Raw genomic sequence first — 13903 nt, 5'->3', positions numbered from 1 at the left:
AGGTGGTTAAAGAAAACTGAGTTGGTAGCTGAATTAATTAAAGTCGGGAACGTAGCTAATTTTGTCAGCTTTTAACTTAACCTCTTCGATACGATGACGCCTATTGAGGCGCGAGTGAGTATATATACGAGGATCTCGGTGTCGGCGTCTTGTTTATATTTATTTTGTAGTTGTAGCTGAGTGACCCATGATTTCTGTGAACTGGTTTGACCACGTTTTCTGTGTTTATTATTACTTACAGTGAAAAAGAATGAGTTATACAGCAGTGACTTTATATCTTATAACGCGAGTAGTGTGATGCATTATACAGTACATAAGGCATCTGATGCTGTGCGCGAGAATTTGACTTGTATTGGAGAGGTTGACTTAGAAGGGAATGCCTTGGCAATATATCTTGAGATGCAGGAGAACGATCAAAAGAACAAAGGAAAAATAAAAACCAGATTGACATAGGCTTTCGTGCAGAGCATGTTTATTGTATAGTTAGCTGTCCAAAATGCGATGGGCGTATTTGCCAATGAAATAAGCTAGCAGGACTATGTGGGTGGACGGACATGGGCCTGGAATAGGCGGTGAAATTGGCGTTCGTGGATGGTTTTCCGGACAACATATCCGCTAATTTGCGGCAGATAGCGGATCTCAAGTCTGTAAGCGAGGACACTTTGGTAGCATGTGCCAGAATATTGATAAGTGCAGGAAGAAGCAAGCACTTGGTTACGAGTGTAACGGAATCCTTGACGGGCCTCACATGTAGTGAGAGAACCAAAGGGATTCCGGGGGTAACTACAGTAGATACGGAGAACCACCCAAGACGATAAAATGCTCTAAATGTTGAAAGCTGGGGCATATAGCAAAGGAATGTGGGGAGGAAAAAGTACAACGGCGAGCCATAAAACTGATTCCAAATATAAAAAATAAATCATACGAAAATCGACTAAAACATATGACTCTGTTTTCCATAAAAAAGCGTAGACTCAGATGTGACTTGATACAGGTCTTTAAAATTCTAAAGGGAATTGACATTAAAAGTGACAAAAACTTCACATTGAATGAGAATCAGACAAGAAACAATGGTCTCAAACTGTCCGGAAAGAGATTCAATTTAGAGGTAGAAACAACTTTGCCAACCGTGTAGTTCATGAATGGAATAAACTTCCTGCACAGTTAGTGCAATGTAGTTCAGTTCGAAGCTTTAAGAATCATTTAGATAAACACCTAAGCAAGATGCTGTAACGATTATAATTCATTTCATATTATTTTTGTTTTGTTATCATTTGTCTGTTTTGATTTTCATTTATTAGTTATATGTCAATTCATTATTTACTATTTATCTGTTTATTATCTAACTATACCTATGGATTTATTTATGTATTTTATTTGTTATTTACATTATTATAGTTTTTATTAAAAAAAAAATCGCATCCGACCTAGATATGGACCAAAAGGTCTCCTGTCGGCATGCTCCGCCTTTGTAATCCTTTGTAAAAAGCAGGGGTAGGTCATCTGTTATCAATATGGCAAGCCAGGACAAATAACTAGAATTTGTGATCAGGGAAACGAGCAGGGGGAAACTGCTGCGCCCGTAGTCGACCTTCCCATGTAATTGCACAAGCAGAAAGGGCGCTCCCGATATCATGCCGGCAGACGTCTGGATGATAAGAAGACGTGCAAGGGCACTGGTAGATTGTTGCTGCTCAACCACGATTGCAACGGCCAAATTAAAGGATTCAAATGGGAAGAGAAATCTGACGATGATTGATGGCAAGGAGATGAAGTGCGAAGGTCCTCAGGAAATCGACAATGGAGGGTATCCCGTTGAGACTGAGGGTACTTGTTCTCAGAACGATTTTGGAGGGAGTTGAGGTGGTATTGGGAATGGATGCAATTAGTCGATTTGGGGAGGCTGTGTTCGTCGACAGACGGGTGAAGTTTAGAACAAACCTTGGAACGACTTGAAATGAACAGCGGAGGGTGTCGGTGACAGGCAGAGTAGGGACGACAGTGAATGCCAACGGAGTGGAAGAACTGGTAGAGAGTGACCTTGATGGTCATTGGTGGAGCGTGACCTTCACGGGCGGCAACCACGGACCCGTTGCTCAACGACAAGGGTGGAGGAAGCCCTGCCTTGTGTAATTGAGGACAAAGATTTCTTCGCAAAATTCGATGGCCAAAAATGGGTTGTGGAGTGGTATCTGAAGGGAGGATTGCCTGTGTTGGAGAACAGGGTCAGCTGCAATGAGCATACTCTCAGAAAAGGTGGATTGATAAGAGAATTCTGAAACTTTGGAGGGAGCCTGTGGGCGACAGAGTCTTGTTATTAATGTCGGTAGTACAGCCAATCAAGAAGTATGCCCTGTGTCACACTGGCGGCGATTTCATAGATGTGTGTAGCGAAACCCTACACAAATGGAGAGAGATGAAAGGAGTATCCATTACTGTGGATTTACGGGCAGTGTGCCTGCAAATTTACGTGGCGGAGAAGTTGTGGAAATACAAACTAGTAAAATACAAGGGCAAGACCTAATGCTTAACTAGGCTGGGGTTCGGACTGTGCTCGGCCCCACGGATCATGACAAAAATCCTGAAGACGGTGCTAAAGAAGAATGAGGTGACAGAGAGATGGACGGATTCTTACGTCGATGACAGTGGTGAACGACGCTCTTGTACCAGCATCAGAAGTGGTAAAACAATTAGCACGGTCCGGACTGGTCTCAAAGAAACCGGAAACGATGGAAGGAGGAACAGTATTGGGATTGTGACTGGAGAGGGATGGGAGTGGAAATCTGATATTCAGAAAGGGCAACGATGTCCCCGATATGTCGGACGAGATGAGCAGGAGAGAGCTCTTCTCATTATGTAGCAAGTTGGTCAACCACTACCCAATTGCAGGATGGTTTCGTGTAGAGTGCAGCTATATCAAGAGACACTCAGGAGGATAGGATTGGGGACACAAAGTCGACAAGGGCGCGCTCACTATGATACGCAACTTTGTACGGCGTGGTGCAATTCGGTGAAAGGACAATGACGTGCATCGCAGCTGGACAGAGGCGCGGTTTGGTGAGGTACTTTATCAAATGCTTTTTGTAGATCTAAAAAAAAAAAAAAAAAAAAAAAAAAAAAAAGTATTATTTCAATTAGTCTCGAGTCGAAGCAAATCAAGTTTGTGGCACATGATCTTCCTTGTCTAAATTCAAATTGTGCATTTTTTCTTCCAGATATTTAACCCATCTACTTTTGATAAACTTTTCACATATTTTTGCTATTCTGCTTGTAAGGGAGACTGGTGGTCTACAGTTGGATTTTCCTTGTCCCCTCTATATATTAGTACAATATTTGCATTTTTCCAGTCCTGTGTTACCTTTCCTTCTTTGAGTGAGTAATCAGTTATCTTGTATATTTTGTCTGTCAGCTCATCTATGCATTCTTTTAATGTCCAGTTTGCAATTACATCTCAAAATCCAGTTTGTTGTACATTAGTCTTCCTTTTCTATGTGTCTCATTTCTTCTCAAATCAATTTGTTAAGTTCAAACTCTATTAGTAAGTGGCCACTCTTCCCAATTGGTGTTTTGTATTCTATTCTGTCCACAATTTCAAGCTCTGACGTAAGTATTAAATCTAGTCTTGATGGTTCCTCATTGTTTCTATATCTGGTATTTTCTTTACCCACTGAGTCATTGTGTATTCAATGGTCATATCCAATAGTATGTTTCCCCAAAGGTCTTCTCCACCTTTCACTGTCATTTCTTCTGAACATATTTCTTTTGATTTAAGGTCACTCATAATTACTATGTTTCTTCCTCCTTTCAGTAAATCAGTGCATTCTTTGTGACTTCCAACATTTTGGAATGATCACTCTCTGTTCAAGACTGTTTTAGGGGGTACATATATTACTACAAATTTTCTACTTTTCATGTCACCGTTTTCAACTTTTATCATAATTCCACATTATTTTTTCCTTCTGTTATCTTAGTCACATTTAAGCCTTTCTTGGTCAAAAACATTACTTCTCCACCCTGTTTCTTCTTTCAAATTTTCATCCAATGGTTGTACAGTATAGATCTTGTCCCACAATGGTGGTAGAGGACTTTTTAATTTTGTCTCCACAATTCTCATAACGTCTGGTTTTTCTAATGCCAGATAGTCTTTAATTCGTTCAGTCTTGAAATCACGCCGTCTATGTTGGTATATACTATTTTCAATTTTTCTTTTCTTGTCTTTTTTTTATCACTCAGGTCCAGCACTCTCCAAAAGAAATAATTCTTTTCAATATCTGTTCTTTTTTCACTTCTAAGCGCCTTTTCTTTTTCTTTTTCCTCGTCACTTATTTGATTTTTTTCATACATTTTTTTTATTTTCACTATTTGCTAGCTTTGTTTTTGATAGTGCTCCTGCTATCATCTGAGACCTTAGTTTGATTTTTAGTGGCCTGTATGGTTTTTCTTTAGAGTATTTTCCCATTCTATGCACTTACTCAATTTCTTTGTCCATATCTTGTATTTCCTTCAGAATTGCTTTAGCAATTTCTTTCTTATCTTTTTCTCTTTGATATCAAGGTACATTATGTTTTTCTCTACTATCAACTACAATGCACTTTTTTTTATCCACTGTGTGTCTGACCCAATTTTCTTTTCCCTTAATTACTTTGATTACAATTTCTTTGGAATTTTCTTCTATTTGTTGTACTAGTTCCTTGAAAGTTAACTTTTGATTTTCTTGTTCCACTTTCCATTTTTTTTTTTTTCTTTTTTCTTGGAGATCAGTCTCCTTAATTGTTTCTCCTACTTTCTTGGTCACTGCTTGTATTTGTTCTTTCACTTTTTTTTTTCAAGGCCTCATTTTTGTCTTTATCCTCATTTTTCGTTCTCATCTCTGATCATATTTAATTCTTTTATCCGATCATCAAGCTCCCTGTTGGTCTCATCATTAGCTCTTTTGAGTTATTTCTTTGTGCATTGCCCTGTACTAACTTTTGAATTCTATTAGTTCATCCAACAAATCAGTAATATTACTATTTCTTAAAATATTTTTTGTATCTAGGTTCTCTATCCAACTCCACACCTCTACCTTAAAAACCCACCTTCTCTTGCAAACCCAGAAAAAGTGTAATTGTCCAACTTTTTGTATGATTTTGGGGTTTCATTCATACAGGATCTTTTAGGAATTACCCCCACTGGCGATTCCACTTTGCTCATGTCCAGACATCTATTTGCTGGTTCATTTTTTCCTTCTTTCACTTTTGTCTTCCTCCATTTTATGTATTTAGCACAATTTTGCATAATAATTACACCATTTCAGTCACTCAATTTGCATAACTTCCTTCGTGTACATAAGTACAACTAGTGTTATTCCAAAATGCCTTAGTGACGAAGCGCTGCCCAACACAGTGAAGCTCTTTCCAGACGTCCAACTCTGACCAATGACTATATCTGTGTGTGTGCATATTATATATATATATATAGTCATGTTCCATGACATGTCACTGATATAAAGGACACAGGTATGGTGCCAAACTTTGTCACAGCTAGAGCCACAGTGCCTGCCTTCTAAGTAGATTGGTTACTATAAAATTAGATAAGATAGGGGATTATAAACATAAGGCTTATGTTAAATTGTGTGGAGTTGGGCAAATAGTGATAGAATAGGCTATGTTGGACACACATAGGCACCTGTACCTGGCACTGGTGTCATGCAGTTGTGGTACAAGTTAAGATCTGCAGGCATTGTCCTCTCACTGCACTCACACTGCTCACACCCATCTTCCTTGGAAGTATTAAAAAAAAAAAAAAAAAAAAAAAAAAAAATACACTGTATATAAATATATATATTATATATATATGTAATAATAATAATAATAATAATAATAATAATAATTTTTGAAATTGATGTAAATTGAATAAATTTTGCATATAACCACATTTGCTATCCAAGTTGAATGTACAGTATCTATAAAAAAGGTCAAAATATCATCCCGGCCATTGGATTGCAGGAACTTCTTGGATCACAGCCAAGATTCGATGCATCAACTCAAATACAAAGGCTAGTTCGTGACACATAAATGGGGGCCTTTTTCCTGGGATGAATTTTCTTCTTCACTGGATAAAGAAATTGGTGTGTGCAAAATATTCAAGAGGAAATAGGATATAGAGAGAAAAAAGTAGAGATGTTAAATAGGCTTTGGCAAAAGGTAAGAATGTTTCTTGGGACTTTATGTATTTGGAGAAGGCTTACGACAGAGTAGACACTGTCAGGGGTATTCTAGATACAGTAAAAGCCCTGGTATCCGGCCTTCTTGTATCCGGCACTTCAAATAAACGGTATATTTTTCACGAAAATCGAAAAATTGTGATAAAGATAGACGTATACAAAAAAAAAATTAAATAAAAAAAAAAAAAAAAAAAAAAAAAAAAAAACCCGCGTGTGTTTAAAATCCCTGCGCGTGGTTGTAGTTGCTCTCGCCGCCACCAGGGCTTCTCAGTCCCATTCACTTCTCCCGCCACGTGTTAGCAACCTCCGTGCACATGTTAGCCAACTCTATTTTATCATACCCAAAGTTGAGAAGAGGAAAGTGTGGTGCTTTCACGCAGAAGGTGGATATATGTAGAAGATTGAAGAAAGGCGAAAATAGAAAAATACTAAAGGAAGAATACGGCATTGGGTCGTCTACCATTTACGATATCAAGGCCCAATCCAAAAAACTAAGAGAGTTTGCGAAGTTGAGTGACACGCCTGAAGCTGGAGAAAATCGCCACACGCTACAACATAAACGTGTGGAAATGCTGGACAAAGTGTTGTACGAGTGGTTTTGTCTTAAAAAGTCTGAAGGTGTAGCTATATTAGGCCCAACGCTGCAAGAAAAAGCCAAAGATTTTGCTGAAAATATGTCAATTGGAGAATCGTGCCAGTTCTCAGATGGATGACTTAAAAGATTCAAGAATCGCCATAGAATACATCGTCTTGATGTGTTTGGGGAAGCAAAATCTGCTGATTCACCTTTTGCAGAGGAGTTTATAGACAGGTACGTTAATTAACCTGTGCCTACATGGTAAAGATTCGCATCTCATATCTCAATTTATTTCTCGCATACACGGATGCATAGTGCATTTATATATATATATATATTTTTTTTTAACTTTTCTTTCCTCCTTTCTGTCATAGGTTTGCAAAATTGGTTGCCGAGGACGATCTGAAATCGGAACAGATCTACAACGTTGACGAGACCGGCCTGTTCTACCACTGTATACCGACATCTACACTAGCCAGTGAAGCAGAGGAAACCACCAAAAGATTCAAACAAAGCAAGGATAGACTGACGGTGTTACTGTGTACGAACATGGCAGGGACCCATAAAGTCAAATTGTGTGTCGTTAGAAAATACCGGAAGCCACGTTGTTTTAAAAATCTAATATACTTGCCAGTGGATTATCGCCCACAAAATAACCCATGGATGGACTCAGAAACATTCATGAACTGGCTCAAGCATGTGTTTGTCCCATCAGTGAAAGAAAAAAAAAAAAAAAAAAAGACTTCTAGAGGACAGCAAATTTATTCTCCTACTCGACAACAATAAAGCTGAGGAACTGAGCAATGGAAGCATTTTTATTGTGTATTTACCGCCGAACGTAAGTGTGATCCAGCCCATGGATCAAGGAGTGATTCAAAACTTAAAAAAGAATTATCGGAAAAGTTCTATGCGCAAACTAGTTTATTTTGAGGACGGTAGCATTTCCAAATTCCAACGTGGGCTTAATGTTAAAGATGCTATTTTTATGGAATCGCTAGCTTGGGAGGATGAAAAACAAACTCTAATGCGATGTTAGAGAAAATCATATCCGCAAATAATGTTTGAAGATCAGGAAGGGAATAAAAAATTTGAGGGTTTTCCATCGGCAAGAAAGAATCGGTGGTGAAAGAATTGAAAGATGGGTTACCGCGCTAAACTTTGCATTAGTGACGAAGCGATACAAGTGTGTGTAGATATGGACAGTGACCGAGCAGCAACATTCTCACTTAGTGGTGATGAAATTTTACAATCACTTCCCGATGAACACGCGAAAACGACAGAGGCAGATAGTGAAGAAGACGACCCTGAGATGAAAGTGTCGTGGAAGGATGCAGCGAAGGGTCTAGCAGTGTTTGTGAAATTTGCAGAACAGTGCACAAACAAAGAGGAAAAAATTCTAAGCAGAGACATCATATATTTTATGAAAGTTGGTACAAAAAGTTTAGTAAAAGAAAACTCGAGTGTAGAGGTGAATGCACCCTCTCAGCCACCAACACTGAACGCGGCCATTCACAACTCCGTCGTAAAATTATCAGATGATGAATTAGATAACTGGTAATGCTGTGATGATTATAACTGATGTATATTGATTGGATTTACTCTATACTGATAGAATTTACAATATATAGATATGTGGATGTGTTTATTATTAAAGCGAATTAATATCTATTAATAAGTAAAAGAACAATGTAAATAAATGGTTTTTTTTTAATATCCCTTCCCGTATCTGGCATTTTCTCGTATCCGGTACGCCTTCGGCCCCATTGGTGCCGGATACAAGGGCTTTTACTGTATATGGGATTGAGGGAAAGCTGTTAAGGGTAGTGTAAACTTTTTACAGAGGGAACATCAAATGATGACAAAATGTGGAGGGCTGTAACAAACATAAACAATTAAAACTCTCCCATCCATGAAGCACCTGGTGTAACTCAGTAAAATCGGACTGTTGGGGCAGTTAAAAGTTACTGCTGGGTATTGGAGAGATGTGCAGGATTCAACCCACAACTAAATGAATGCAGAGGGTCATAAAGAAATTAAAACCATTCCAAAGCTGTAGGAACAAACAAGATCTAAACTATCCACCTAACAAACTCTGACTAAATTGCCATGTGAACCTTAAGTGACATTTTCAACTACTACATATACAACAAAATACCAAACATCTGGAACAGAGCTCATATAATTCGTATTTTGAAACCAAACCCCCTAAAAACCCTACATCATACAGACCAATTTCACTACTATCCAAACCATTCAACATAAAAAAAAAGAAAAAAAAATAAGAGCAAGAACAAAGTCAGATATACCTACCCCCCCCCCCCAAACCAACATGGCTTCAAGGAAGGCCACTCCACCAGCACACTGCTCACAAACATCACACAATAAGTACTGAAAGGATTCAATAATTATTATAAAAAAAAAATAAAAAAAATCCACAGATGAGAGCCATAGATACAAGGATTTTGTCCCCAGACACATACTATCCGAAAATATCATTAGGACACATCTTCAAATGATGACAAGAAGTGGTTAACCACCCTCACATCATGAAGACATGAAGAGTAACCCACAGCAAATATCTGGAACAAAAAGCCTATACAGTTCTTTTGCATTTACTCTTCAATCTCTTCATAAGTGATCTCCCAACTCCAGAACAAGAACTAAACATCAATGTTCTCTTATATGCAGATAACCTAACGATAATAATCCAGCACTGTAAATACAAGATAACAGCAAACAACACCCAAACCTATTTCAATAAATGAGGACAAAGGCTCAAGCAATAATAGAATGGAAATCTCACCCCAGAAATCAACAGTGACTCTGCTCACACCAGACAACTGTGAATAAAAAAAAAAGCCCGAATGTATAATTAAATGACCAAAACTTTACATTTGAAAAGAACCCTAAAATCACTCATAACTGTATGACTTTAAGCCCACATATCAAGGACCTGACAGCAAAAATGAACAAGAAAACTTACTTAAATCCATTGCAAGAACCTACTTTGGACAACAGAAATAAACTCTTACAGCCATTTCAAGCAATTTATAAGAACCACCCTTGACTATGCCTCCACAGCATGGTTTCCAACAATCAGCAAGACATACAAACAACTTACAAACTTTACAAAATTGAACATGGAGAGTAATAACAGGATGCACCAAAACTACCCAAACTGGACACCTGCATACAGAAACCAAAATCCTTCACATAGAACACCACCCAAAAATGACAGGAACACAATTTTATGCCAGAAACCTTCACACAACATCTCTCAAACACCATCAACAGAACACATCAAAAAACTATACCAGCAGGAGTGGCACCATTAAAACGAGTGGACATTTTTACTCCAGAATTTATTTCTCCATGCAATTACCCCCTTCTCAATGCACTTTTGCCAGCAGTGAGCAAGGGCATGTGCATGACCATCTGGAGTGCAGTTTGTCACATCTCTGTCACCACTCTGGAATCGACAAGACCATTTCCTAATCATGGTGACAGTGACTGCCTCAGCTCCATAAACGTTTAAGTACTGGTGAATGTTGATTGGTTCCATTTCTGCATGGAGGAATTCAATGATGGATCTCTGCTTCTGATGCAAATCTATGACAAGGGTTTATTAATTAGACTGTCACACCATCAATATCTGCAACAGAGAGATGAAAAATTCAGTTCATAAGTGTGAAGGGTCAGTCGTCATAACAATGACATAAACAATCCTTTCAAATTCCTTAGTGCAGAATAAAATAGGAGGCATTTCTTTTGAAACTACCCTCATGTATGTATATATATATAAAATAATTCCGACTGTCGTCCCTGGATTCGAACCTGGCTTGTGAAATCAGTGCGCCATTGCCTTACCAACTGTGCTACTGACCCTACAAAATTCTCCAACCTGGAAGTTAATCTACTTCCCAAGGAACTAAGTCGACTGCTAACTGCCGTCCGTACTTATTTTTACAGAGAACCAGGGCAACTTGTAGCTAGTGGTTAGGCTGGTACGTTTCCTTGATGGACTTATCATCATTGTCATACCTGAATAGAATCACCAGTGACAGTGATGTCGATCAAATAATTTTCACTGTCGTCCCTGGATTTGAACCGGGCTCGTGAAATCACGGTGCCATCGCCTTATCGGCTGTGCTATAGACTCTATAAAATTCTCCAACCTGGAAGTTAATCTACTTCCCGAAGAACTAAGTTGACTGCTAACTGCCGTCCATACTTATTTTTACAGAGAACCAGGGCAACTTGTAGCTAGTGGTTAGGCTGGTGCGTTTCCTTGATGTGTTTATAGTTGTTGTCATACCTGAATAGAATGAATAGAATCACCAGTGACGGTGATGTTGATCAAAGAATTCCGACTGTTGTCCCTGGATTCAAACTGGGCTTGTGAAATCACAGTGCCATCACCTTACTAACTGTGCTATAGACTCTATCAAATTTTCCAACCTGGAAGTTAATCTACTTCCTGAGGAACTAAGTCGATTGCTAACTGCCGTCCATACTTATTTTTACAGAGAACCAGGGCAACTTGTAGCTAGTGGTTAGGGTGGTACGTTTCCTTGATGGGCTTATCGTTGTTGTCATACCTGGATAGAATCACCAGTGATGGTGATGTCGATCAAATAATCCCGACTGTTGTCCCTGGATTCGAACCAGGCTCGTAAAATCACGGCACCATCGCCTTACTGACTGTGCTACCGACCCTATAAAATTCTCTAACCTGGAAGTTAATCTACTTCCCAAGGAATTAAGTCGATTGCTAACTGCCGTCCATACTTATTTTTACAAAGAACCAGGGCAACTTGTAGCTAGTGGTTAGGCTGGTACGTTTCCTTGATGGGCTTATCGTTGTCATACCTGAATAGAATCGCCAGTGAGTGATGTCGATCAAATAATTCCAACTGTCGTCCCCAGATTCGAACATAATAACAACAATATTAATAGTGATAAATTCATTGATTTGGTTTGATATTACAAACTCCCCTCTATTGAGAGGCTAGGATGGTGCCCTTTCAGAGGATTCTGTAACATGGAATTTAATGAACCATGCCCTTGGTTCAATTCACCAGTGGCAGGGTTTGAACCACCATCACCTCAAACTTTGCCACAAGAAGTGACACCAACAACCTGTTCAAACAGCGAATATCCATAATAATAATAATCTATGTACCAATTGGCTTTTTTCCCCTTATATGAGAGTTAGCCATAAAAATATAAAAATAAATAAATAATATAATAATACAAATAATGATAATAATAATAACAATGTGGTTTACCAAAACCCTTTTCCTCTTGTAGGGGGTGGGGAGGGGATGGCTGCATTAAAACATATTACCATCCTACACCCATCCCTTTACAAAATTTGACGCAGCCCGAAGGGACTTCTCCCCGTCTTCTCCTTTTATGCATGGGGGGACGGAGAGGGGGGGTCGCCGATTTAATGAAGCGGCCTTGCTGTGGATGTGCTGTGTCTTGCGACACTGCTTCTGACCCAGGGCAGTGGACAAGGTGCAGGGATGACCCGTCATCCAGGAGGTGCTAAGATAAGAGGGAAGGTGGAGGGGTGTGGAGTGTATTCAGGGATGGAATGGGTGGGAATGATTTTATGCCTTTTCCTTTTTGGCAACCTCCCTTGTAAGGGGGAAAAAGCCTTGGTATATGTATGTATGTATGTATGTACACCCATCCCTCACCCATAAATGGTAGCAATGAAAAATTACAATTAGGATATTGTTATTTGACATATTCTTTTATTCTTTTAATTTTAAATCAACAATGCTCCCTTATTCCTTCTCTTTAGTTTTTGCATTCTACATAATACTTTAAGCATGAAAAATAGATGCAAGATTTATCATTATCACTTAATATACTAAAAGATGATTACATAAGTAGCATTGTATAATGAATGAAAATATGTAATGACATTAGATGTAAGACTAGTAGAGACCCAAATAACCACTAAAATCTAGCTACTCAATGAGATTCAGAATAAGTGTTTGGTTCTTTTGTAACTCAAATTCTAAGTATACTGGAAGTTAGTAAAATATGATGACATCTGCAAATTAATGTCCAAGAACATAATGTCATGTGAGATCCATACAATTCTATCAGTAATCCATGATGACAATATAAATAATGCATACAGTATAACAGCAACATCTTTTGACCGGTTCAGGTATACATTTGGTCCAAATAAATTATGTGGCCTTAACTCTACAGGTAATTCTGTGAGGAACAACACAACACACCAGATGATCCTTCACAAAGCTAGAATGAAAAGCAGTGTACTCTATATTTCCATATGGCATAACAAGCATGCACGGCTGTGCATAAACATCTTGCCAAGACACATAGTCAGGACTTGTAAAAAATGCTTACTGGCAAACCTTACAAAAGCTTTAATTCATCTTACATTGTCAAACCAACTGCCCAATAATGGACAAGAACTGATACCAGCAGAAAGCATTGCATGATTTAAAAGCCATATAGTATTTCATTTAAGCTTGAAGGCATCACACTTCATAGATGTGACTACAACATTCACAAATGAACTTCACTTGCGTAATTTCAAGGTTTTGTATCCATTATACAGTTACCAGCTCATTAACTTTAACAAATAATTTGCACAAAATATCTACATCCTTTGCAATCATGTACAGGGCTTTGCTGAATGCTGCAGTCACATCTTTACTAAGTACTGGACTCTAGGTGGCTTTACAAACATACAGGACAAATGGTGTTTGGGTAGAGGAGAAAGGGCATGAGAACTAACCATCTAACTAATACTCTTTACTTTCAATTTTTTCTTCTCAGAATTGCATCTTTATGAACTAAATGAATGGGTGGGATATTACACAAAAAATCTACTACAGATGTTGCTTTTCTCTAACATTTTAGAACCTTTCAAAATTAATCTAAATTGATTCCTATACATTTCTCTGCTCTACATATTGCATAAAGCACTGAACATTAGAAATGTAAAGTTTATTTTCTTTCAGCAAATTTTTACCAATATCCTGTAAGCATCAAACCCTCCCTGCAGACCATGTACCATGAAAGGCTTACTGATCCTGCTGCTGCATTTGTGATAGCACACATAGCTATCCTTG

General features: G+C 38.4%; 2 protein-coding genes across 13 annotated transcripts in view; both read right to left on the bottom strand.

Moving 5' to 3' along the window:
• LOC143035243 (uncharacterized) overlaps window positions 1–5739 on the bottom strand; it is a 34647-nt gene extending 28908 nt beyond the window's left edge. The window contains exon 1 of the mRNA XM_076202022.1: window positions 5674–5739. The gene's annotated coding sequence lies outside the window, so the exon portion shown is untranslated. The remainder of the gene's footprint in view (window positions 1–5673) is intronic.
• LOC143035247 (acyltransferase PGAP2-like) overlaps window positions 1–13903 on the bottom strand; it is an 81264-nt gene that overhangs the window by 4768 nt on the left and 62593 nt on the right. For 3 of the 12 annotated variants that reach the window (XM_076202044.1, XM_076202042.1, XM_076202045.1), the window contains one exon: window positions 10128–10434. The exons of the other annotated variants lie outside the window; for them this stretch is intronic. In XM_076202044.1, the coding sequence (XP_076058159.1) occupies window positions 10412–10434 (23 nt within the window). In that variant the 3' untranslated portion in view covers window positions 10128–10411. Of the gene's footprint in view, window positions 1–10127; window positions 10435–13903 lie in introns of those variants that run through there. 12 annotated transcript variants of the gene reach the window in all.

Source organism: Oratosquilla oratoria, chromosome 18 (assembly GCF_046742065.1).
Source record: "Oratosquilla oratoria isolate Oo_2021 chromosome 18, ASM4674206v1, whole genome shotgun sequence".
Taxonomy (NCBI): Eukaryota; Metazoa; Arthropoda; class Malacostraca; order Stomatopoda; family Squillidae; genus Oratosquilla; species Oratosquilla oratoria.
This window is presented reverse-complemented; position numbering and strand designations above follow the sequence as displayed.